The sequence below is a fragment of the Corapipo altera genome, unplaced genomic scaffold (genome assembly GCF_003945725.1).
Source record: "Corapipo altera isolate COAL_440 unplaced genomic scaffold, ASM394572v1 48b, whole genome shotgun sequence".
Taxonomy (NCBI): Eukaryota; Metazoa; Chordata; class Aves; order Passeriformes; family Pipridae; genus Corapipo; species Corapipo altera.
The window spans coordinates 10,998,205-11,024,795 of NW_020884884.1; the positions used below are offsets into that span (position 1 = coordinate 10,998,205).

The 26,591-nt window shown below is 37.4% G+C and overlaps 1 protein-coding gene across 3 annotated transcripts in view; it reads left to right on the forward strand.

The window, feature by feature from the left end:
• RBKS (ribokinase) overlaps positions 1-26,591 on the forward strand; it is a 70,794-nt gene that overhangs the window by 18,228 nt on the left and 25,975 nt on the right. The window contains exons 2-6 of one of the 3 annotated variants that reach the window (XM_027641658.1): positions 1,196-1,328; positions 6,626-6,689; positions 9,446-9,508; positions 16,340-16,504; positions 22,105-22,196. In XM_027641658.1, the coding sequence (XP_027497459.1) occupies positions 1,196-1,328; positions 6,626-6,689; positions 9,446-9,508; positions 16,340-16,504; positions 22,105-22,196 (517 nt within the window). The remainder of the gene's footprint in view (positions 1-1,195; positions 1,329-6,625; positions 6,690-9,445; positions 9,509-16,339; positions 16,505-22,104; positions 22,197-26,591) is intronic. The other 2 variants (XM_027641660.1, XM_027641659.1) reach the window with 2 other exon arrangements.

Below are 26,591 nucleotides of genomic sequence, written 5' to 3' on the forward strand. Positions count from 1 at the left end.
AGTAAAAAGATGTTATAAGTTGACAAGCAGAGCTGAAGTTAATCTCTTCATCATTAGGGCAGATTCTTCTGCATTCTTTTACTCCCCTTCCTTCCCCGTGTTCCCCTTCTATCCTACAGACTTCTGGAAACCTGTCTGAGGTAACTGTCATTGACTGAGCAGGTTGCTAGTATTTACACCATAGGATGCCTTCCATTCCCATGTGTTGTGAACTTGTTTGGAGCTTAAGAGATTTAAAATTTACATTTTTAAGTCTTATACCTGGAATGTGTGGCTCAAGGTGGTGGAAATTTTGGTTGAGTGTTGTAAATGAATCTTTTGAGTTATGTACTTTAACAGAAGCGACAAAAGTCAGGTAGTCTTTTGCATTCAGAGAAATTCCTCCAAATAGTCTCAGGAGTGTTTTTTATTCCTTTCAACTTTTTCTGGAGATAGCATCTGGTAGGGTTAACAAAATACAGTTTTGTTTTCCTTTTTCCAAAATGGAAATGAAACCAGAATACATTTCTGATGGCTTTCGCCTTGTATTAGTGCATCTGGTTCTGGGCACCCATCCCCAGAAGAATGTAAATGTAATTGGATTGCATTCAAGAAACAACAAAATGCTGAGAAGTTGTAAAGCTTGATTTGTAAGAGAAAAACTTAAAAAAGAAAAATGTTAAATATGTACAGTGTGCCTGAGTGACAGCAGAGGGGAGGACGATTTTGGTAACGATTACAATTCTGAGGGGTGTGAACACCAACAGAGTGAAAAATTACTCAAGGATGGTTCAGGAAGGTATAATTAGATGTAATGGAATTAAAAGAACTATATGTAAACTTGAGCTGAATGTTACAGTTGAAAAGCCATGAGCAGTGAGACCTATAGATTTATTATTTATCTGTATTGAGTTAGCACTGGAGAATCCCAGTCAGGGGTCAAGTGCTTCTTTTCTTGTAGAAACATGGAACATGAATGAAAGAAATTCAATCCCTTTATCGAATAATAAACAAGAAGCTTGACTGGGTGGCATATAGGGAATAAACTTGAACAGGTGGGATGTGGAATAGAGACCCTAAAAGGTCTTTTGAGTATTTTTTAGTCTTACTGGCTGACTGTTGATCCATTTAGGATTATAAGAATGTAACTCTTAATTTGAAGATGCTTGTTATTTTCAGTTGCTAATATATGTAAATATTGCTTTAATTGGAATAGCCTTACTACACGATTGCCAAGAGCTGGAGAAACTGTCCTTGGACATAAATTTTTCATTGGTTTTGGTGGGAAAGGAGCCAACCAGTGTGTCCAGTCTGCTCGACTTGGGGCCAACACCTCGCTGATCTGCAAGGTAAGCACTGACTTGCTCTTGGATTACAGCTGAACTAAATATTCGTGCAAGTTCCAGTAAAACTTTTGATCACTTAAAGAAAAGGTTTAGATGTCTTTTTAGATTTTTTTTTTAATCCCTCTCTAATTCTCTTTTCTTTTTCTTATTTCAGCTATAAATTTAAGCATGGAGGAGGCTGTTTTAAGAACACTGCCAGAACCAGACTAGTTGGCTAGAGATCTGGCAGGAATTGCATGTAGAGAAGGATTGCAAAACTTGGATTGATGTATCATGGAAAAGAGAATTGGAGAGACTTAGAGATGTTCAAAATTCAAGTAGTCTTGATTAGCCCCTCCTCTTTATGTTCCCCACTGTTACAGCAATCAGCACTTCAAATTTGAGGAGGAATGTAAAACTTTGTGCTTTGAGTGTTAAATCATTATCTCATTACCTGAGATTACGACGACATGTTCATGTCCAAATTCTAGTGCCTTTATGTGCTATGGGATATTTTTGCCTACTTTTCTGAAACATCTGGTATACAGCAGTTCTAAAGAGTGGCTCACAGACCATGGGTCTGATTCATGTTGGCAGATGCTATATTCTTGCAATGCTTTTCTTTGATTTTTGTCATTAAACATCATAAGTTTTGAGTGATCATTACTACGGTTAAGATCAAATTTTCTCTCTCTGTAACTTTATTGTCTATCCTGTGCTAACTGTGGATGAAACTTCAAATTGACTGGACGTACTTTGGTTTTTGCCATAGCTGGGGAGGATGCTAAATTTGTTGATCATTGTCTGTCAGGGATTTTTTGAGAAGTACTGGAAGCATCTCAAGGAAGCCTTTCTCACTGGTTTTCCAATTCAATATTTAGACTAAAGAATGTTGGCTTTAAATCTAGATTACACCTGCAAGCATTTCTGTGGGTTGTTATCTAGTTGTTCTACTGTGAGGGTTTTTTTTATATTGGCAATGTTTGTGCTTCTGTGATATTGTGTATATTTGATCATCTTTGCATTCAGGAACGATCAGATTCAAGTACAAGATGAACTGGCAGTGAATTCCTTGCTAACATTTTCTGCTAAATATTAAAGGGGGTTTTTTCCACTGCAAGTGTGAATTTTGCTTTATTTTTTAATGGTCTAGCCTTTGCTTGGTGCAATGGAAACATATGCATTCATAATAAAATCTAGTAGCTACTCTATTTTCTAATTTTTTTTTCAAAAACATATTTTTGTTATTTCAGTAAAATCTAGTCTCCTTTCTTCCTTTCTTTCTCTCTTTTCTTTCTTTCTTTCTTTCCTTCGTTCTTCTTTCTGTTGTGTATTTATTGGAGAAAAGAAGCAGCAGAGAGTGACTCGATGTCTGTAAATGTTACCAGGTTTTTTTAATTTTAAAAGTTAATATTTAGTTTTTTAAAATGACATTTTATTGCCTCACAAAATGGTCCTATCTCATAGAAGTCTCATATCATATACATTCTTATATGTCTGCATTGGTCAATGAGACGTAGTATAAACTTTCTTGCTGAATGAGTCTCTACAATTAAATTATTTTTACTTCAACAAATAATCTTAAGTATTCAGTGATTCTTTAAGCCATATTGCTCCTCACACACACACATGCACACTCTCTCATACACACATGCACAGTGCTCAGAAACGTGCTTCTGTTTTGGTCATATTTCCTGACATTTTTTATCCAGTAGAGGTGCAAGAGTTGCTTCTACAGTCTGAAGTTCAGGGAATGAAATCAGTATTAATACTAGACAGATGTTCTGTTGGAGTGTGGCATCCTCTTAGGAGAACTATAATTTAGACAGAGGATGTCTTCAACAAGAGTAGAGGTAGACATCTCAGACCAAGTGACAAGGCATTCTTCATACCTCAGAGCTTTAAAACACAAAAGGGCCAGTGATTGGTGAGGGTTTGAGAGAGAGAGTTTTAGAACTGCTTACAGTTATGACTAGACATGCCACAGAATGCTGTGGAATTCAATGTAAAAACCAAGTACTGATTTTGGGTGGTGGAAATGCAAGCAGTGCTTCCTGCTTGGATGTCTCTGCAAGTGGCCTCTGTTACTCTGAGTTATTAATACGTGTTACAGTAACAGTCTTCAGTTTGCTCCCTACAGTAAAACAATGTACTGATGGAATAGTTACAGAGAAATGTGAAGGATTCCTGTCAGGGTACTAAAGGATCTAAGCAAATAAATTGATCACTCATGTTCATAAAAGAGCACTGTTGCAGTACTGAAAAATCAACAGTGTTCTTGAGAGAATCCAAACTCCCCAAACTATTTGTTTTCTTTTTTCTTCTTGTCATGACTGTTACCAAAAAATCTGTTAAACATCCTAGATTAAGATGATGGAAGGATGTTGGTCTGAAAGACATTGTATGTGCTGGAAAAGGTCCTGGTTTACTTCTGACAAACAATTTGGAATGATCTTCACTGTACATTGCTATCACTAGCCTGATATTGCATATACTAAATTCTGTTTAAGCCCCGGCTGCATTTGATTCTTACTTAGAAACAGGAAGTGCTGCATTACCATGCTATGTAGTCTTCTCTCTTTAGATGATCCATAAGCCAAATCTAAGTTAAAGTGCTGTAAACACGAATTCTGACTTTATTGTAAGAATATAGCTGTATCTCAGCTGCAGCCCAGAACATGATGGATATTTTCAGTGGTGTTTTTCCTTCTGTATTACTGTCTTATGCATGTCTTTAGTACCTGTTTAATTCCCTAATGACAAGAAAGAGTAAACACTCCCAATAAAAAAAGAGCATATAGAATAAACAAAAATGTCAAGAGATACATGTTTTTGTTGTAATTAATTTTCAGGTACAGATGAGTTTGATTCTCTAGGCTGCTAGAATTCTAGCTGCTATGATGCCAGCTCCACGTGGAAAACACGGTTGTAAGCAGGGAAAACCCAGGTTGAAAATACTGATGTAATTCCACTCATTCTGATATGCAAACTGTGTGACCATAATGCTTGTGCAAAAGGCTGTTGTTAAGAACTCAAGAAAGAAGAAATGCTATTTCAGCACATACAATGTTCTGTGGTCAGCAGACTAAGACATTTATTTTTCTGTTCATCCAATAGTTCGTCTACCAGGGTCTGTGCAATAGCAGAAAATATTTAAAACAATGTTATATAATTTGACATGGTCAGTACATATGCCCCTAATCTAAAATGAGTCTGATGCCTAATCTCCTGGCTTTCTTGGGGGTAAAGCCTGAATGGAAAGATAAAGCCCTTCAAATGCTCTAGGATTAACTGGGTTGGATGCTGATGAACTAACATGGAAAAAAGTTTCCAGAGGAAAAAATCCTCCATGGACACCCCTCCAAGGGCTTCCCTCTGGCACTGAGATGTCTCACTGTGGGCAAAAGTACTACGACTGATCTCAGCTGTTGTGACAGTTGAGCAGTAAGGGGTGTCTCTCTGTCAGTCATGTAGGACCCAGAGGTAAAGGAAGGAAGTTTCAGTTGAGATTTTGGAAAAGGGCTGTGAAATATTTTGTTGCTGAAATAATTGAGCAAATCCTGAGATTTGTTGTAGAAGCTTCGTAGTAGTGATGGAGGGAGAAGGTGATACTGTCAGGCGGAACACATTCCGGTAGTACAGCTGTTAGGCTGCAGAGGTTAGCACAGCCTGGGTTTAAACTGCAGTCATCCAGCCTAGAGCAGTCAGAAGATGCAGCTTCTGACAAGCCTCCCTGTCTGGCAAGCTGGGAGTAGTCAGAGATACAAAAATATTCTAATATGCAAACAATGAATAACACAGTGACCCAAGTAAATGTTGTTGGGTTGGGTTGGTTTTTTTTTGTTTAGGTGTTTGGTGGTTTGGTTTTTTTTGGGTTTTTTTTGGTGGTTGTTGTTAGGGGTTTTTTATGTATTAGAGGAATGTTCCATCTAGTTAGACTATTCTGACCTAAATTGCTGTCTTCTTTTGTTGAAAGATTGGGACTATCCTTAATAATGCTTTAGGAAAACCCCCTTTAGAAATTGTAGAAAATGAAAACATGTTTCAGATCATGATTGTGCAATCAAATATGTGGGGGGAAGGATCATCCGCCCCTGACACTTTAAATTTTAGAATTCTGAATCACAGGGCTTGATTCTTGTGATCACTACCTAGTACTCAGGCCTTCTCCAAGCTTTCTGAAGGATTGAGCTCATGAATAGACAAATTTCTGACAACTGCCAGTAGAGGCAGTTGCTTTGTGCTTCTAGTAACTCAAGTACACTGTCAATGGTGTAGTGCTGTTTTATGAGAAGATGGATTATTAGTTAGGGCTCCTCATGTAATTCTTTTATTGTCTAGACCCGACACCAGGATCTTGATTTGGCTTATAATCTGAAAGATGTTTTTTTCTCTTGCAAAAATACTTCCTGTACCATTGATTAGTCTTTGATACTGCTTAGATACACAACTCACTCTTGGACTTAGGAGCTATGCATGCTCAAAACAGGCTAAAAGTGGTGAATCAAAAGCTTTGTTGGCTTTATAAATATATTTAATACGCTACTGTGACATTAAGCAAGTTGTACTATTTTGTTTTCTCCATATACTTCATCTCCTTTGTTCAGCTTGTATAATGTAACAAAAAGAAATTTGTATTAATCTGAATAAACAGCGAGCAGTTCAGCTAAAAGGATTAGTGGAGCTGAAATTACAAGCCTTTTAACTTGCTGTTAGAAAAACAATACACCATAACTTGACTCTCTAACTCAACTTGATCTGCTGTTGCTGGATAAAGCAAACAAAGAATGTTGAATTTGTAAACAGTACATTTAGTAGTGAGAATTATAGAAATTGCCATATTTATCATCGCTTTCTATCCCATAGCCACAGTTTGATATTTTTCCACCAAGGAAACTTGAAGTACAAAATTCAAAATATGAACTGCAATTAGGAAGGAGACCAGAATTGCTGTCAAAATTTTCAATTCAAAGCTGAATAATTCAGTACACATCCAGATTTTACAACCCCCGGGAAGTTTCAGTGTCAAAGGAGCACAGTGGTTGTACAACAAAACTGAAATGTAGTGACATGGGTGTAGGGGGGAATTTTGTAATAGGGGAGGAGAAAACTGCAGAACACTGTTCTTATTGTTTGTTAATACTATTAATACATTTTTACTATTATTTCTTAGTGTATTATTTGTTGATTAATAAGGCAAAGGGCTTCAACACAGAAAGTGTTGTATTCAAATTACATTATAGAATTCTGTTGTGTAAAGATGGTCTATCTATCCTCTCACCTTTCTGTAGAGAAAACCCATTCTTTTATCTTTTGTATAGGTTGGGAAGGATTCCTTTGGCAATGATTATGTTGAAAATTTGAAGAAGAATGGTATTTCTACAGGTAAAATTTTACTTTAAAGAAGCCTTCTTTACTATTTTTAAACTTTAAAAAACGGTGGTGGAAGATTGATTATTTTATTGCCTTATTGGATATATTTTACCATTCAGAACTATGCATAACTGTTTTGATGCAGAAGGCAGGAATGAATGAATATGGGTGAAAATACAGGACTTCTGAAACCAGCTGTACCACTAACAATAAAATGTAATGTTTTTACCTCTAAACCTCAGATGATTGCATCAGTGCAAGTCACCTGAAGATAACTTACTGATATGCAATTGTTTAGTCTGGCATTAATGATGATAATGCCTGGTGAGAAATTGAAAAATTCGGTCTGATTATCCATTCTCAATTTCATGTTGTGAAGGGAGGGATAGAGTGAAAATGCACTGGTAAACTCAGTACATCTCACCTTTGCTTTGTGAAATGACACATGCATCATTTTAGAGACTGCAGCTGGTGTTAGCACATGTACACACAAAAATCAATGTTAAAAGGCTCTCAGAAAAAGGGAAAATTAAGCAGCCACAATCTTCTAGTGTCTTTGCACCTTTGTAACCCTAATTCTCTCTCAATTGCGTGCTGCCTAACTGTATAATCACATTTTTGTCTGCACAACTTGTCTCCTTCAGAGTGGACAAGGATGGACAGATGCAATCATTAAGTGGCTATTCAACATTCTGTTTATCTCTTCTGTTTAATGTGCAACCACCAGCTTCATGTTCTGCATTATTCAAATTCTGCTTTACAGACAGAACTATCAGTATTTTGTGGGCTTTTTTATTATACTTATCAGTTTAATATCTAAATATTTCACAAATATATATACAGGTTTATTCTTTGTGTATCTTTCAACTTAGGTAAGAAAACCAGGCAAGGATACCATAGAAACAGTACCTGTTAGTGTATGGTTTTAAATCTATCCAAAGCATGCCTACTTTGTTAATAAAGTCTTTGATCGTGTAAATAAAGCAATTATAATGCATAGCACTTAATGAAAATGCATATACCACAAGGAACCTTGATTTTTTTTATTTAAATGATTACTCTTGCAATCTAAACATGAATTTTTAAATAGTCTTTATAGCAGCAAAAGAAAAGTATAGGGAAAAAAAATCAGAAATTCCATTGTATTGCACTTCATTGGTACTTAGGTAGATCAGTTGAAGGTTTGGAGCATTTAGGTCCAAGGTACCAGTTTCTACTGATAATATCTCAGAATGGTGTTTGATTGCCATCTCCTGCATTGATCAACCCTGGAGAAAGACAGAATGTGCTGCTGGTGAGGCTGCTCCAAGATCCCAACTTGCATTCCAAGATCTGGAGGTAGAGGTGATTCAGTGTGCACAGACCTTTTTGCTTAGGATGGTCTTATTTCAGTCCTGGGCCTTTCATCTCAGTTTAATCCTTGTTAGCCTGTCCCTGTTGTTGAACATAAGGATGCTGCTTACTGAATGAAAATGCTTGTTGTAATGCCAGTTCTGCTGGCTGTCATACCTTGGGTCCTTGTTTTATGTCTTCTTTGTTTATATTGCTCTTATGTTTCCTAGCACATCACTGTACCACTTTCCTTTTCAATTCCAACTTAGTTTGTAATTTTCCCCTTTCCCTGTCATCCTGTCTTCCACAACCAATCAGCTACCAGTGTTGCTCAGACCATTTAGATCTTTATTGATTTGTTGTTCCCTCTCCCACATTTGAACCAGGCAACTTGCTGGTCATGCTGCAAGAGCATTAAAAGTACGAAAGACACAAGTTCTCTGCTTTCAATTCCAGTGTGCAGACTGAGCTCATGGTGAAAAGAAGCTATAATTGCAAGGGAAGGGCTGCTCTGGCCCTGTAACTGAGCTAGATGAGGGTACCTCCAGGGCGAGTACCTGCAAGACTTCAGTAAAACCCGATGAGCATGATGTTAGGTGTTTTTTCAGCCTTGTTCAAATTTGAGCAGATTGTTAAATTGGCTGCATCTTGAGAAAGAAGCCCACTTTTGCCCAGCATCAAGAACTTCTTCTAAAATGTTAGAATGCCCAGAGCTTCTCAAAGAAAGTCACCATAATTTGTCTCAAATGAAATGGTAAATTTTTTTCAAATACTGTTCTTGGGGAAGGAAAAAAAACCCCTCAACTTTTTGGACAGTTTTCTACTACAGTTCTGGTTTCTACTACCAGTTTTGGGCCACTGGTTAATATTTGACAAATTTTCTGTAAACTGAAAACAAGTTCTTGTAGTGGTAAACATGGAACAATCTTTCTAACAGACAGTGCTGCCGGCCTCTCTTCTAGTTAATTTATCTGAATAATTATTCAAAAAGGAAGCATATAGCCCCACCACTGCCTTCACAGCACATGTTAATATTACTGCTGAAATGCAAATCTACACAGAATTAAACACTGTTTTGTTTTATTATTTTCATTTTTCTCCAGCCTTGACTCTATTTTTCATTGGATAAAAGAAGTACTTCCAAGTGGGAGTAGAGTGCCTGAGAAGGCTGCATAAATAACATGCTTTCTCTAAAGCAGCAATGTAGCCAAATTAAAGAATGTTGGACTCGCGTTTCTGTTTTGTGGGTGTAAATTAACACTTTTTGTTGTTGTTAGCTTCACTGGCATTGTTGCACATGAAAGAGTAATTAGCATTTTCAAATTGCTGGAGGTTATGGGTTCATTTCAGATTTAATTCAATTAAACTACATCACATGCTATTGGTTGAAAGTAATGTATTGAACTAATGCATACTCTAACTTTTCCCTTTCTTAGCATTTGTAGATCAGACTACAGATGCTGCTACTGGAACTGCTTCAATAATTGTCAACAGTGAAGGTACATATTTCTGCTCTGACTTGTCCTCTTTGTTCTGCCTCTGCAGCCATAGAAGAAATGTTTGCCTCGTCACTGTTAGTTGTGGAATTATTTTTTCCATTTTTTCATTTTTTTCATTATCTTATTCACACTTCATTGCACTTATGTTTATTACGGGCAATGTTGTAGAATGAGATACCTAAAAGCAGCAGAAGCAGATGCTTACATTAGCAGTGTGATAGCCATAATTCAATCAGCCAACTGATCTATCTAGTTTAGATTGTCCTGAACACAGAGCCTATCAGAGTTAAAGCTCTCCTTTTCCTCAACAACTTACTATAGAATCATTTTGGCTGAGAAAGACCTTTAAGATCATTGAGTCCAACCATTAACCCAACACTTCCAAGTCCACGACTAAACCATGGACTTAAGTGCCACATCTACATGTCTTTTCAATAACTTGAGTTGGTGACTCAACCACTTGTCTATGCAGCCTGTTCCAGTGCTTGACAATCCTTTCAGTGAAGAAATTTTTCCTAATATCCAATCTAGATCTCCCCTGGCACAACTGGAGGCCATTTCCTCTGGTCCCACGAGGGAAGGGTTTGCCTCCTTAGGACACTGAGTCATTATGCCCTCAGTCAGGAGAAGGAATTGTCCTTAGTATAAGTAGAAATATTTATGTTGTTCTTGTAATTTTAACACAATTCTTGATCCCAAGTTGCATCTGCAGTGATGAATACACAGTGAAATGGCATATTTGTTTTTAACGTGTTAGTTTTCCTTAGCTTGTGCCTTTGCTCTCACATTACAGGGGAAGAAATAAAGATTTGGCTTGTTTTCATACTCTTTTTTCAAGATTGCTATATTATTCTCAGAAAACTTTCTATCTTTTCCTCAAGCAAGTTGTGCTATTGAGAGCTCTTAAAAGAAGTATGTCTGGATCAAAATGTTAGAGCTCAGGACTGACAATGCTTATGCAAACATAACAATTTAAGTGTGGTTGAATTAGTTCAGTTCTGGTGCTAAGAGCCCTCATTTGAACAGTTACCGCAGCTTAGCTGACACATCAACTTAACAATCTTCTGTGTAACCTGATGGTAGTACATTGAGCTACAGCTCAAAATGGGAAAGGAAGCATGACTATTTACTCCAGCAGCAAATCTGGGAAGGAACTGTGACTGAAGGCAAGTCTACACAGGAACATTCAGGAAAATTAGGCAGATTAGTTGGAGATGTGAGTTTAATTTTCCCTAAGTAAGATTGATCAAAGGCTTGCATGACAGCTCTAATTCAGAAATAAGGTAGCACTAATACATTGGAAAACCTGGATACCTGCCTCCTAACTTCCACTTCCTTCTCTTGGTTTGGATCAGCAGGTAAATTACCAACAGCAAGGCTTAACACCTCTTTCTTATGCCACATACAGTCCCTATGGCCATTGTAAATAGGAGAGATAGTTGGAATCCAGTATCACTCCCAGGCTTCACTGTTTTGTTCGTGTTTTGCATTAGGCTTTGCTGTCCAGAGCAGTTGAATAAGAACCAGTTTTATTACTTCCTGAATCATATGCATGGTCAACTAAGATAAACATAGTCTGAACTTGGATGAGCAGAGGAGAACCTGTTATAATTTTAACACTATGAATTTTTCTGAAGGATAAGGACAAAACAATCTTGTTGATATAAAACCTTTATAAGCACAGGAAAGGGAAATTGATTGTTCAGGGCCATGAGGTTCACAGTGGGATATCTTACGTGTTAGTGAAAGTGTGAAGGGTCTCTCATAGTCTTGTGATTCACATAGTAAAAGAATGATGCATAAATTCATGTAGTTTGTGTGTTTGAGAAACTGAAAAATCCTATGTTAACACTGGCCTCAGATTCCATTTAAAATCTAGTAGAAGAACAAACCTGGTCAGAACTATGCTCTAAAGCAAACAGATGCACAGAATTGGTAATGGTTGTTGTTGTTACTTCTCCCCAAAACCATCTGGTGCCTGAATTGAGTAAATTGCAATAAAATAGCAGCACTTATGTGCTTTGCTGTTGCAAGAGACACTATTTTTTTTCCTGTAGAAACCTGGTTGATTTGACCTAAACAGGTTTTACAGCACTTTTCAATGGGCTTGTCTGCACATGCATGTTTTACTGCAGTGGCTGTGCTGGCATAGCTGAAACACCACAGCATTGACTGGACTGAGGTAATTTCTGCTAGTTTTAAATTATACCTGAAAGGGAAGCATTTGAAGTTGGGGTTGATGATGGTGTTTTGTGCTAAGACAATAAGGGACAAATAAAAAACAGCTATCAACTCTTTAAATTGCCAAGTTTTAATTGCTGTATTTTCACACACCTAATCTGCCCTTTTTCTTACCAGTTCTTTACAAATACTGATACTTGGGAAACTTAAATCATCTGAGTAATATCACAGGCAGAAGTAGGAGAGATACTCAAGAAAAGACTGTATGAGACTGTGATGTATGAGTGAAGGCAGAGGAAAAGAAAGCTGTAGAGAGCAGTCAGAGCAGGCTCAGAAGTAAACTTTCCCTGTTGTTACCTCAGTATGTCTAGCTCATGCTGCAGAATTTGTGGGAAGATTTTTACTGGTTAGTGAATTGCACAACTGTAATTCACACACTATTGTAATTGGCAAAGTACTAAAAATTTGGAAATTATTGGGCACAGCTGATACTCTCAAAGTTGCATTATATTCTGGGGCAATACAGTATAGTTTCAATAAAAGATAGAGAGATTAAATCTCTGTCTTAATGCAAAACAGTGAAGATATGTTTAACAAGTTTATAGTGCTGCACTGGAAAGCGTGCAGTCCAGAGGTGCTGCAAGATTCCCTCTGGATGGTCTCAGAAATCTGTGCAGAAGTCTTGCTGGGACCTTGTCTTCCTTTCAGTTTTCTCTTTCGTGCAACTACCTTTTCAGGTAAGTTTTGACTGAACACAAGCTTCAGTATGTCAGGACCCTGCACAATTCAAATTTGTACTTTCTCTCTTAAGGATAAAAGTTGGTACATCCACCTGCTTTTCTTAACACATTTTCTTCGAAGTGCATCACACTGCTTTGAACCCCAGGTTTTGTTTCCCCTTTCAGCCTCCCTCTTGCCACGAGCTGCGTCACTTAGCACACCTTCTGCTAACAGTGTTCTATTGGGTGGTGAGAACTCCATGAAGTGATGTGTGTTCTACTTTTACATACACTTGTAGGGAGGAAAAAACCCTCTTTATGGATAATTTTTTACGTGATTACCTCTGAAGTTTATTGCAGCCTTGTTCATATCTGCTGCTGACTGTTGATGGTGCCATTATGTTGGCCTGACAGGACTAGAGGTTTGAGCAAGTCTGACAGCTTCCACATGCATAGCAAAAATTCAGTGGAGGGACAACAGAGATTGGCAGGTCGTGATTAAAGTTCTCTTGATTATTGCAAGTTAGGACTTAAGGCTCACCTACACAGAACACTGTGAGATAACGCTCACTTGAGACAGGCATTGTGCTGACTTTATGATAAGGTTATTAATCATTCATGAACAGTGAATAGACATTATTTTGTAAGTAAGTGTACCTTCAGTACCGAAGCACTACTAGTATAAAAACATTCAAAATATATATTTAGATAAGGCTAAATAAACAAGGCAAACTTAGCATACATATGCCAGCTTGTTTGAATTATACTTTCCAAAGAGGAAAATCTTTGTTTTGAACCTTCAGGTTTGTGAAGAAATGTCACCTGGATTTTAGAGACTTTCTATTGGCATTCATCATGAACTTGAATGTTTTGTGTAAAAGACTATTCAATACTTCTACCAAGTGGTTGCATAGAAGTTATGATACTTTAACACACCCAAAACTTGCCCTCATATTCATGAACTGTGTGATTTGGCAGCAAATGCTTTTCTTATAACATTCTTTTCTGGTCACAAATGTAATCTTTTTCTGTATGAATTATTATGCACAAACTCTGCAGCTATTGTTACAATTGCACTGTTTGAGATTTTGGTGAATTCTTAGCACTACTGATGGTTTTTAGGCTCATCATCCAGTTTTAAAGAGTGATAGTTATTGCACTATGGTGTTTACTGGTTTGACACTGATTTTTCCACTGGCGCTTCTCATCTGGTGGCATCTATGAAATGACCCTTGTAAAGGAAGTCTAGCTTGAGTTACCTATCTTTCTAAGAAGTGACAGTATCAGGTTTAGAAGCCCAGCTGAGGACATGAGTATTTACATATGCAGCATTCATGCTGATTGTACCCAATCCCATCTGGTGTAAGCTTGTGCAAGTTATCAGCTCCATTGAGCTGTTATAGCTTATAGCAATTGCGAATGTGGCCCTTAATATTCTAGCTGATGTCTGCAAAACTTAAAATTATATAGATGCTCCCATCGAAACTGAGAATTTTTAGTCTAAGAAAAGATATTTTAGAATTAATGGTAGTGCAGTCAGTATATTGTTCTCATTCTTAGTGTAGGTAATGTTTTGCCACACTGGAGTGGTTTTGAAAGTTAGGTATACAGCTTAAGGCTTTACCTGGAGGTAACAGAGATACATAGACATTTCTGGACAATAGCTTTTCTCCTCCTCAAAAAGATATCTAAGATATGTAAGTCTAAAAAAGCTCTGAAAATATTTATCTCTTCTCCTTGTTGAAGGACTCTAGAAAAATAATTTTTAGAGATTAGTTTTCTTAGACTTTTCTAGTATGTAGGATTTTTTTTTAAACTTAAAAAATTAGTTCATGTTGGACAAGATGAATCCCACCCCTCTTTGCCATCTGTCTTTAACTTTGTTGTCCCTGGTGCTGATTTCCCATCTGATTTCCCTGGCAAGAAATAATTGCTGTCAACAAAATGGTTGTTGTTAATACGAAATTTTGGGGTTTATTGTGAATGCATGGGTCCAGATTATGCCTTCATGCACCCTGGTGTAAGTTTGTGTGGACTGCTGACCTTCAGTTAGTGTGGTATATGCAGCTAAGGAGAGAATGGGGATGTTTGCCTCCAGATTGGGTTAAGCCTATCTGGATTGTTGCACCGTAGTAGGTACTGCAGTTCCCTGGCAGGTTTGAAAGCAGACTCTATGTCTCTGACCTTTTGTAGTTACAAAGAAAAGCTTCAGACTGTGATCTAGTGCAGCATGGTCTACCTTGAATTTGCACATATGGGTTTAAGCAAACAGCCCTCCTTATCGCCTTGGGCCATTAGCTCTAAAGTCTAATAATAATGTACATGTCAGTACAGCTAAAGAGTTCAGCAAGATAATGCAGCAAGACATGTGGATAGAATCTGAGATTCTAGGAAGCACATAGTCCAGGCAGAAAATAAATAGATTTTTGTTCTACTGATTCCCTACCTTTTGCTGTTTGCACTGCTGCACCCTATAAGCTTTCAAAATATATGCTTGGTAAAATAGGTGCAATTTGCCTTTGAATATTTTCTCAACAGGATTCAGATATCTTTGGTAACATTTACTTGTTGCAGAAGGTTTTTTTTGTTTTCTTTTCTTTTGTTTTTTATCCAAGATGCCCATCATTGTCTGTTGAAAAGCAGGGCGTTGGCTTTAAGTGCTGAGGTTTTGCTTTTCATATGCAGCTGTTCTGTACCAAACCATTGACAGCAGAATTGCTTTAGAAAGCTTGGGTCCCTCCCTCTGAGCTCACTATATTATTCTTTCCATTGTCCTGCTTTCTTTTCAGAACATATTTAGGGAGAGAAGCTTTGCACGTTTCTTATTCAAAGGACTTTGAAGTCACATTCAACAAAAATAATGTATTTAAAAACATAAATATTTATTTGCAGAGTAATTCAGTTCATTACAGAATTGGTAGCCTTTAATGATTGGCAGTCCTTAAAGGAATCTTCAGCGGGGGCGGGCTGAGCCTGTAAATCAAGGAACAACTGACTTATTGAATTTAAAAGCTGAGTGATTAATAATAAATTTTAATTTGAAGGCACCCATGCCTGAAGGTCTCTAGGTGTTGTAATAGAGATTAAATAGAGAAAGAAGCTGCAATAAAAGGTGATTTGTGTGTCTGAAGAAAAACAAAAGAATATTTGGAACCTCACCTAATTCTTACACAAACTACAGAAATGGAAAGGATCTTAGATGTGCTTTGAGACACTGCTGTGCTTCCACACGCATAGCTTTGCTTAGACCATTCTATTGGCCAGCTTTAGGTGCAGAATAAGCTGTTGCCCACCTTCTTCACTCACTTCTGATAAAGCTTTCCTTAGACGCAGGCATCACCTCTCTGGGTTTTGGTGACAAGCTGCTTCTGGTTTTCATGATGGTTGGGAGCCCTAACTTAAATGTCTCAGGTAAATGGCACAAGCCTGCTTCTCTGAAATCTAAAGAACATGCATAATTTTCGTAGCCGTGTGAAATACTCTTTGTTCCCAGCTGATGGGAAAATTTTGGCATATGAATTCAGTAATCACATTGATGCTTTTCTCTTCCAAATGCTACTGGAATATTTTAGGAAAATGGAAATATCAGCCCATGTATCCCCCATGTCCACTGTGACTAGTACAGTGCTTCTTTAGAGTTCATAGAAAACACCAAAATAAGACTGAGGAATGCCCGTACACTATTTTTCCCAAAGAAATATATAATGCATTTGTTATGCAGCGTAGCATTCATTAGTCTACTGATCTTTTTAATTATCCTCTGAAATATTTGGATATTTGAAAATGTCAGCAATGCATACATTTTTAGTGGGGATTTTTTTGGAAAGTAAATTGAAATACTCATCTTAAATGTATTGTAAAAAAATCAAGGAATTGTTTTACATACTTCATTGCAAAAGCTAATGTAAAAAGCACTATATCTTCTCTTTAGGACAGAATGTTATTGTCATAGTCCCAGGAGCCAACCTGCTTTTAAATTTTGAAGACCTGAAGAGGGCTTCTGATGTCATCTGTAAAGCCAAAGTGCTTGTTTGCCAGCTAGAAATAACCCCTGCTGTTTCTCTTGAAGCTCTGAAAATGGCACGTGCCAGTGGAGGTAATTTGACATAAGCCATTCTGTCTCTTTCATTTGTGCTGCATGAAAAATATTCTTTATCGTGCTTTCTAAATAAAGATCCTGTGGTCTATTCTGGTTTCTGTCATACTAGTTTTATTTAGAATTGAAACAATAGCCAACAAATTCATGCTATGCTAATGAAAACTGAATTCAGTTTTAAAGTTTTGCAGTGTTTACCTTGAATGGCAAATCAACCCATATCCTTATAATCTCCTCCTATATGTTTGATGCTGCCTTTCCACCTACTTTCATGTGGTGACTAAATAAAGTATAATGTTGCAAGCTCAGGAGCTATAGGCCTGACTCTGGTATTATTCCAGAGCAGAACAAGGATAATGAGCGCAAGTCAGTAAAGTTCCATTCACAGTAAAGTAAATCAAATGACCTTAAAACCAGACTTATGTCTGTGTTCTCCTAGCATAGCAGTAGGTATGGCTGTGGTTTTCTATACAGTAGTTGACAGCCTTAAAATAAAATAAAAACGTTTTTTCTTCTTAACTAAAATTCTTAGAGTGTGTCTGGGCATAATGCCATTGAAGAGACACAGTCATGGTCTGTGAAATTATTAGTAAATTGTTACTGTACTGTACTTTTAAATGTAGGGCATTGTTCCTTCAGTGTAGCATATATGTAGATGAAAGCTGACATTTTGCCTGAATAGGATGAGGTTTTGTTACCAACATAATGTTTTTGTTTTTTAAAATGCCTGTAATGCTTTCAGTTACTCAAGCACAATTACCACAGTATTTGAACACTAAGTAAATAATTATGCAAGTGAGGCATCTATATGAGATTTAAAAAATGTTTTTCCCATCTATCCAGAAGATAAGACTGGGAGGGGACAGCTCATAGCATGATCAGTCACGCAGTGGATCAGGGATGGAACTGGGATCAGAACTAGCTAGTTCCTTGCAGCTGGGCCAAGGCTTGCTCCAATAGATCACAGCGTGCTGAGATTGTTGGCTCTTCAGTTCTCCTTCTGCAGCCATGATGTGTCGTGCACCTGTTGTGATCACTGGTGTTCATGCACTAGTGCAGATGTCAGAGCTTTATGCATCGTGTTCATGTGTTCTGTGCCGATTTAAGCAACGTTGTTAGATGGGAGGCTGGGAGAGAGGGCCCTGAAACTGTGGTGGTAATAGTCATAAACTCCATGAACAGAACCGTGCATGGGGAAAGATTATTTGAATTTCTGTTCGAAATGTCAAAACTGGGTTTGTGCAAATCTAAATAAAAATTGAAAACTTTAAAAACTGAGTAACACTTGAAATGCTTAAAATTCCAGGGACAGGGGGGTGGGAGGGGCAGGAGGAGGGAGGACATGGAACAGAACTTACTATATATTTTCATTATGTTTGATGAAAATGGATAAAAGCATTCTTAATCTAGTGGTTAATGGACTATAGTTGAGCCATGAATCAATATCCATGACTTATTTTGTCTACTTCTAACTCTATGCACAGATTTGGCAAGATGCTTCACACTTCTGTCACCCTCCTATGGCAAGATGCCAGCCTGTGACAGAAGAAAAGATAGGATTTTTTAAACACAACTGAAAAAATTCAAACCTGATACATGAAACAGGCATGCAAGCATTTGGCAACCGTAGACAGCACAATATATCGAGAAAAGATAGTATTCAACTGTGGGCCAGCTATAGTTCTGTACTGTCAGCATGCTATCATTGTAGCTCTTCTATCAGGAAAGTTTGGTTGCTTCTGCTTTAAAGCAATAGGCTACACATGTTCAAATGGCATGTGCCATCAAATCTAAGTAAACAGCTGAGTTTGTGGCACTGTAAAAATCTATCCATAGCCAACAGTAAATTTTAAATGTAGTTTCCCTTCTTTTAGCCTGCAATAGCCTCATGTATAATGTAGTACTGCATATTAGAATGTGCACTTGTGCACATGTATAATGTAGTACTGCATATTAGAATGTGCCTCAAACCTCTGTTTCAATGGATTTTTTGCTTGTTTTTCTTCATTCTTACTGAAAGAAATAAACAAAAGCGAGAAACAATATGATCACACAAGCAAGAACTTTTTGGTTCTTTTCAGTGAACATCATCTGGATCTATAAGCTAGAGAGAGACATCTCATGGCTCAAGGATGGAAGGAAGGAAGGAAGGGAGGAAGGATTGTGAAGTAGGTATAAACTGTAGTGGAAATCTGGCTGGACTAGTAGAGGGTTTTAGTGGCTGATGGTGAGAAGCTGCTGCTGCTTCCAAGGGGGGATCACTTCACTAATTGGCAAAATATTACTGTATATCAAAGTCTGTAAAACAGTTTTTGGGCTTCTGTAAAGACAGACTCCTTTAAAGATGGCTGATAATGCCATATGAGTGGCATATTCATATAGCCTATTAATACTTTAGTGAAGAATGAGCTGGAAGCAGCTTCAGTTAAGATTCCATGTCACTTGCAAGTAAAGGATCTATTTTTTAGATGCTTCAACTTATTTATCTTGGGCTGCAATTTTTCATATCAGCTGTTTGTCTGCCATTAAACTCTTTGTGATTTCTGCCAAAGCACTGTGGCTGCAGAAACCAAGCAATGGAAGATGCCTCCCACCCTACCTCCTTTAAATTTTGGATTCTGGCTACTTTAAAATTTACTTTAGACTTGATAGCAAGGGAGCTTTCTTTTAAAGCTAACCCTTTATGATGGTACATAAACCTGCATGATTTTAACTGTATTATCTGCCTTTGGAAAATAAGTACCTCTCACATAGACTTCACAAAATTGTTAAGGTCTTCCCAGCTAGCTTCTCCCAAAAGTCTGTCCACACAGGTAGTTGTCCATTTGGGCAGCATGAGTTGCAGTGTAATTCCTGAATTTGGTTTTAGGCAACTTCTTTTATACTGTTAAAGATCTGTTGTAAGCTCAGAAAGCACAGAGAAGGAGCTTGCTTGATTTAAATACAGAAAAGACAAAGCTGGACAGGAATGCTGGGGAGGGAGAGTAGATTTCAGACAAGGGAAATGTAGGAGGGATTTGCTTGACTTTTGGGGTTGGCAGAGGAAGAAGGAAGGGAGAAGCTGAAAGGGGAACAAAATTAGAACAAAGATGAGGATTTGTTGAATAGAGATTGGAATATGGATATAGAGGCAGGGAGTAGGCTGTGGGCACTGGAAGTGGGAATAAGAAAGCAGAGAGGGGGTGTGAAGAGATACAATGTGGTGAAAGTTGAGTGGAAAAGTTTACAATTGCATAGTTCCTGTGCAAGGAGGCATAAAGACAAAAAGTATGTGAGGAGAATGAATCTTGGAAAAGGGAGAGAAGTGGATGAGCTCAAGAATGGGCCCATGGGAATCGCCGGTGATTTAACAAGACCAAGTGCAAGGTGCTGCACCTGGGTCAGGGCAATCCCAGTATCAGCACAGGCTGGGGGATGAACAGACCAAGAGCAGCTCTGCCAAGGGGTTGGGGGTGCTGGTGGATAAGAGACTGGACATGACACAGCAGTTTGTGCTTGCAGGCCAGAAAGCCAGTCGTGTCCTGGTCTGCATCCAAAGCAGCATGGCCAGCAGGGCAAGGGATGTGATTCTGCCCCTCTACTGTGCTCTGGTGAGACCTCACCTGGAGTACTGTGTCCATCTCTGGGGTCCTTAGAACAGGAAGGACATTGACCTGTTGGACTGAGTCCAGAGAAGGGCCTCCAAGATTATTAGAGGAATGGAGCACCTCTCCTATGAGGAAAGGCTAAGAGAATTGGGATTGGTCAACCTGGAAAAGAGAAAGCTTTGGGGTGACCTAATTGTGGTCCCTTCCAGTACCTGAAGGGAGCCTACGAAAAAGATGGAAAGAAACTTTTAACAAGAACATGGAAAGAAACTTTTAACAAGAACATGGAGTGACAGGACAAAGGGGAATGGCCATCCAACACCCAGGCCATTGTATGATTCTGTAATTCTATGAAAGATTTTGGGCAGAAAATTTTGTGTTTCTCAGGAGAACCAAACAGAGCACCCTCTTCTTCACAGCCTGAAAGAAGATTTTAAGGTTCCTCTATCTCCTCTGCTCAGCAGATATTAAATATGGGAGAAAACTAGTAGTAGTATATTATACCCTGTTCATGATGAGTATTACTTAAAACCCAAGTTGGAACACTTCCAGTGCTGCTCCTGACCTGTGTATATGTTGGTATGATACCACATGACAGAGTTTGTTTTCCAGTATATGCTGTTAGTTTGTTTTACCTAGGAAAGTATACCTTAAAGATTTTTGTTTTAGAAAACTTTATCAGGGTTGCAGTTCAGAAAATAGGAAATGCAAGAGTTAAGGTTGCCTGTGAAACCTTAATTTGTCTCCTTTCTGCATATGTATTATGTTGCAGTCTTTAATTATGTGATCACATGCTGTTTTTCAGTGGTATGTGATCATATAATTAAAGAGTTTATTATAATACATACTGTATTGTAATAATATAAGGGAGCCAAATTAAGATTTCATTGGAGTTTCTAATCCTGGCATTTTCCAACTTCTGAGTACAACTCTTTGTCACTTTAATACTCTTTTAAACGAGGCAGGTAGAGGGGCATGATAAAGTTGTACAGTCAAGGGCTAAAACTTGCAGAGTATTGATCACCTAACTTCTAAACTTCTTGGTACTCAGATTTTGGAAGTCTCTGCACATCTTTGTCTTTTAGGGCATTAACTGGGATTCAGAAGCATTCAGGGTGTCTGACAATTATGTGTTATAGCTTACAGTCTAAATATGTGTTCAGGAGTGAAAATTTATGAATCTAAATTGGAAGATTTGATCAATTACTATAAGGAATATTTCTGAAGTAAGTGTGTGCTTTATTTAAAAATGATGGCCTTGTGGTTAAGACACAAGTATTAATCATAAAATTGGCAAAGTGAGAATCCAAGGCTGCAGACTTCCTGTGTTAACAGTGAGTAAGTCACACTGTCCTCATGACAAACCTTTTCTGCTGTTACAAGGGGCCTTAGGCTACTACTCTTTAAAGTTAGGTTAACTAACATATTCTACCACGTGTTAAGTTTAGGTCTGGCTCTGCCAGATAGCATATTAAAAATATACAGTGCCTTGTCTACGCTACAGTTTTATAAGGTGGCAGTTTGAACAAGTTAGGTAACACATTCAGAAGCATGTTTAACTCCTTGTCTGGACATGCCCTTCATTACTCCATAACCCATGATTCTTCACGTACAGAACTAAGATAACCGCACTGAAAAAATTCTAGAACTAAATCAGTTCTTGTAAAACTTATTAATATCCTGGAAGAAGCACCATCAGTTAAACAAATCACATGACTGTTTAAGGATTTTTTTCTCTCTTTTTTAAATTTAATAATTTCTTGGCTATTTTTTCTGTTACTCTTCTGTCACATTCCCATCATTACAGGTGCCTGCACATGGGTTAGAATGGAACTTCAATATAAATAGTTTTTAGCAGTTGTATAAAATGAGGACATGGAAACTGAGAATCATTTGTATGTTAATAATAAACACTGAGGGCCGTGAATTAAACACAATGGTGTTTCAAGTGATGATTTACGAATCTAAACTGCTACAAATTTAGACTTTCTTTTTCTTTTTTTCTTTTTCCAGTAAAGACTTTATTTAATCCAGCTCCAGCCCTTGCTGACCTAGATCCACAGTTTTATATCTATTCTGATATCTTCTGCTGCAATGAAACTGAGGTAATGGTCATATCTCATATTAAAGGAGTCTTAAGGAGTAACATTTCAGAGAGATACTCTTCTTAGAAATGCAGCATAGGGAGCAGGAAAATTGAGCCATGGTCCTCTTACATACGACTTTTGGAGGTGACAGATTTGATTTCTGATATAAACAACAAAGAGGAGTGTTCTAGAATACCTTTAGCTTGCACTCAAAATGAAATTAGTTATCTGCAGCAGGAAAGTTGGGTCCAAACCTTCTTACAAGTAGATCAGCAAAACGGATCCATGAAAGAACACTTTTTAAAATGTTATCAGTGAGTGGTAAATATTAAAATAGTCCCTTGATATGATTAGCAGGAATGCACTAGCCATAGTGTTTTGACAGTTTTAAACTCTCTTGCCAGGAGGTGATGCATGCATGCTGCACTTGATGGTTAATAGTAGCTTCATATGCCTCTTCCTGTCAGATCTGTTTCCAGTGAATCTATTTTCTGGCTTTTAACTGTATGTTTTCTGGTTTGGTTTTTTTTTTTTCCCCCTTTCCCTCTCTTTTCTAATTCGAGTGTGTTATTTCTCCCAAAGGAAATTATTTTTGTCACAAGAGACAAATAAGGCTCGTCTCATAAGCCCTTTGTTTAAATTTCCTATTTACTAGCATTAGGCATGCTGTGTTCCTTCCCCTCACCCTCTCTTTATATAAACAGGAATGTAGGAGAAGTAACCTAGTGGATAGAAGACATGCCTTGGTCATAGTTTAAGTTATCTACCAGAAACATGATTTCTTCAATGAACATGACACCTTTGGGTGGAAGGTAGGGCAAAGAGCTAAGAGAAAAACATGGCCCTGCTTACTTACAGCACTTTTTGTCTGATGACAATGTCAGTCAGAGTAAGCTCTTCAAGACTCAATTACCCTCTTTTGAAACTTCCCTTAAACCCCATGACAAACCGTATCAGAAGTTCTCAGTCCACGAGTCTTCTAACATTTAAGAGTCAATCTAAGTAACTCAAAAGGACATCTGAATTTTATTCTGGAATGTTTTACTATGCGTCTGCCATGTTCAGGTACTACAGAGAATTCAGGAATTAGCAAAACAGCAAGGTGAGAGAAGCCATGGCTCTTCAGGTCTCTGGAAGCAAAAGTTTCCAGGATTACTGGCAGTGACACAATTTGCAGCTCAGACACTGTCCAACAGCTATCAGAATTCAATTCTATGTGATGAAGAGGACACCCCTACTCTCCCAGTATTTAGTAAATGTCATTTGTTGTTTGCTTTTTCATAATGCCACTAGTTAATTTCTTTTCCCCTGTGAAAACTTATCCCCCATATGTTAAAAGCAAAACTTTGTTTTTCATTTCTTGTCTATTCCTGACTTTTCTCTCACTGCTCTTTGCAACACACATGTTGAAGTTTTCCCTTTGTTGTATTTTATTGCTAGAGGACAGTCTTGAAAGAGACATTCTTAGAGAAGTGTAGTTTGCTGGAGCCAGGGTGCATTATTATTATTACCACCACATGGAGAAAAGAAAATTACTTTTATTTGGAGAACAAGAAATACAGGTGTATAATTATAATAGATCCCTGCTCACTCATCTGCCTTTCCTGCAGAGCTGGGGGTACAGTTTGCATTCTTTTCTGCTATTTTCTTTTAAAAAATAATTACCATGTGAAGATAGCTGGGATCACTACAAGCATGTCAGGCACAGAAATATGCTCCCTACTGTTGATGAAACTCATCTTTTCTGAATTTATGGAAATGCTAGAGCTATGGAAGTTCCTGCCAACCATATCATGGCAGCACAGATCCAAGTGTAGGATTCCTATTCTGAGAACAAGAATGGCACATAAGTACCTTTGCTTTTAACAATAACCTTTTCAAACTTTGCATTGAAATCAATTACGTTAGCATGAATGTAATAATCAATTTTGTTTGATTTCATGCTCTGTGTGTCTGACTTGTATTGAACTGATTTTCAGGGATGAACTATTGCCATTGTTTCTTTCTTTTTGCTGAGAAAAGAGGAAAATTAAGCATTTGGTTTTCTTATGTCACAAGTTTGAAAATTGTTTTTTTAGTAATTGTTTTATGTTCATATGCCATCTGTTTTCTGTTTTCTTTCATGACTTCCTTTAATTTCAGATCTTTGTAATGAATACACTTGAGAAGTTTGATATGGAGATAAATGTTTACATACCCAAATAAAGGTTACCAGTCACATCTCTGTATGGCACTTAAAAGCAACAAGTTGATTCTACAAATCCTAAAGATAATTCTAATTTTTTCAGCTTTATCCATTCAAGTAACTAGATATGCATTTCCTTCATCCTCTTGAATCAGAGAGTACTGAAGACTTTAATGATCCCAAACATGTATAGGGAAAAGATCTTTTTACTTTTTTTTTTTAAATTTCCCTCAGTATCTACTGGCAGTCACAGTTATAAAAGAGCATTTGGATAAGATGGACCTTTGCTCTGAGAAAATGGTTATTCTTTTGGATTTTTTAAAATTATTATTCTCTTTGGTTGAATTATTGAATGCCCTGCTTACAATGCCCTGCTTTCCTGAGATGTTCTGTTCCAGCTCCATTGCCCCTCCTGCTTGTAATTTCTACGTCTCAAATAGCTTACTTCTAGCCAAAATCCTGTTTATGTTCCTGCCTTACACCTTTTGGGATCTTTTATTTTTTATTTGGTATTACCAGAAAAAAAAATATTGTGTATTTCTTCTTTATCTTCAGTAAGTATTTTGAATAGTTAATAAACCATCCTGGGTTTAAAGATGAACTCTTTAGAGCTACCTAGTTCAACTGCTTCTAAGACATTCTTTTTAGCACATGTGTGTGCTAAGACAAGATTAAGTTTACACAGACTTTTTTTTAATTGATTGGTTTGCATTTCTTAGTAATTTACATTTGCAACTATTTATCACAGTTTTACCAAAATGTCCCTATCTTTGTTGTTCACCAAGAACTACTTTTAAATTATAAAATCCTATGGTTTGCAGATAATATGTGAACAGTATGTTTGAAACAGAAATTGCGTTGGCTATAGAACAGAACACCAGCCATTTAGCTTGAGACATCTCATACACTGCGTGGAGTGTTTCTATTATTAAAGATGAGAAAAAGGGGGTAGTCCTTGTGATGAGCTGAATTATTACTGAGTCAGAAGTTTCTGTTATTTACAGCCATGAAGGTCAAGGGGGTTTATCTGCAGTGCCTTTGTCAAGGAATAGAAGTTTAAATGTGTCAGCTGTAGTGTCAGCCATGGGATGTCGGTTGCCAAACATGCAAATATCAAATACAACATCAACACTTTATACTCCATCCTTCATTAAATGCTTTAGGATTTAATGAAATCACATGTGGTATCTGGTATAACAGCACAGCCTGTTCTTATGGATTTATGTGCTGGAGAGAAGCAAACAGAATTACTCTATCAGTGAATTATCTACCATTAGTTTGTCTAAAAGGCTCTTCACAAGCTGTTCTTTTCACTCTTGCTTGTTGCAATAACAATTTTCTTTATGTCTGACATTACTTTCTTTTTATGTGGTTCCTGAAAAAAAAAAAAGTCAGAACAAATCTTGCAAGGTTATCAGCTCTTTCTTTGCTTAGCCTGTAGTTCAGTTTTATCTTTTCCCAGAAAGATCAAACTTGTTGAGACTAGTTTGTTAATTCCCAGATGTAGCACAGCCTAATCCCTGAGGTTTGTGCAGGAATGTGCTAGTTCTCCATTCCCTTAATTCTTCTAATGAAAAATAAATGTATCCAATGTCATCTTGGTGAAAACTAATGGTTGTTCTTTTCAGTCATCTATAAATGTTGAAAACGAGACAACCCTATACAAGATGAGCTCTTTGGAATACTTACCATTTTTTTCCCACGTATTTGTGTGATTCCTTGCTGCAGATGGCTCTAGGCATAACCACAATGTCAATATAGTTCATGTCTTGCTTTTCTTATTTAGTGTGTGCATGCAGTTACACAGCCTTGCAGGTTAGGAACCAAAATACATTGCACATCAGCAATTTCAGTTTGATCCTAAATGTTCTGAAGAAAGCTGCTTCTCCATTCAAAGAATACTAAGGAGCCCTTCAGGAGAAGGAAAACTCCTAAATGGTTGCAGTAAATGACTAAGTTTGTCAAACTGTTTTGAATGCAAAACTGGGAACTGCTTTCTCCCCAATGTAAAGTAGGTATCAGGCTTGTAACATAAAGAAGACCTAGCAAAGATTTAATTAAATGGTAGCAGAATACTTTGGAGTTTCAACAGTAGAAAGCAGTACAACTAAATGCAAGTGAATTGCTAATTTTGTTAAATAACACTGCAAGATATAAAAAAATAATAAAGAAAAATAGATACTTTCCTGCTGTTTCTATTTAAGTGTTACTGTCTATTACCAGAAGCT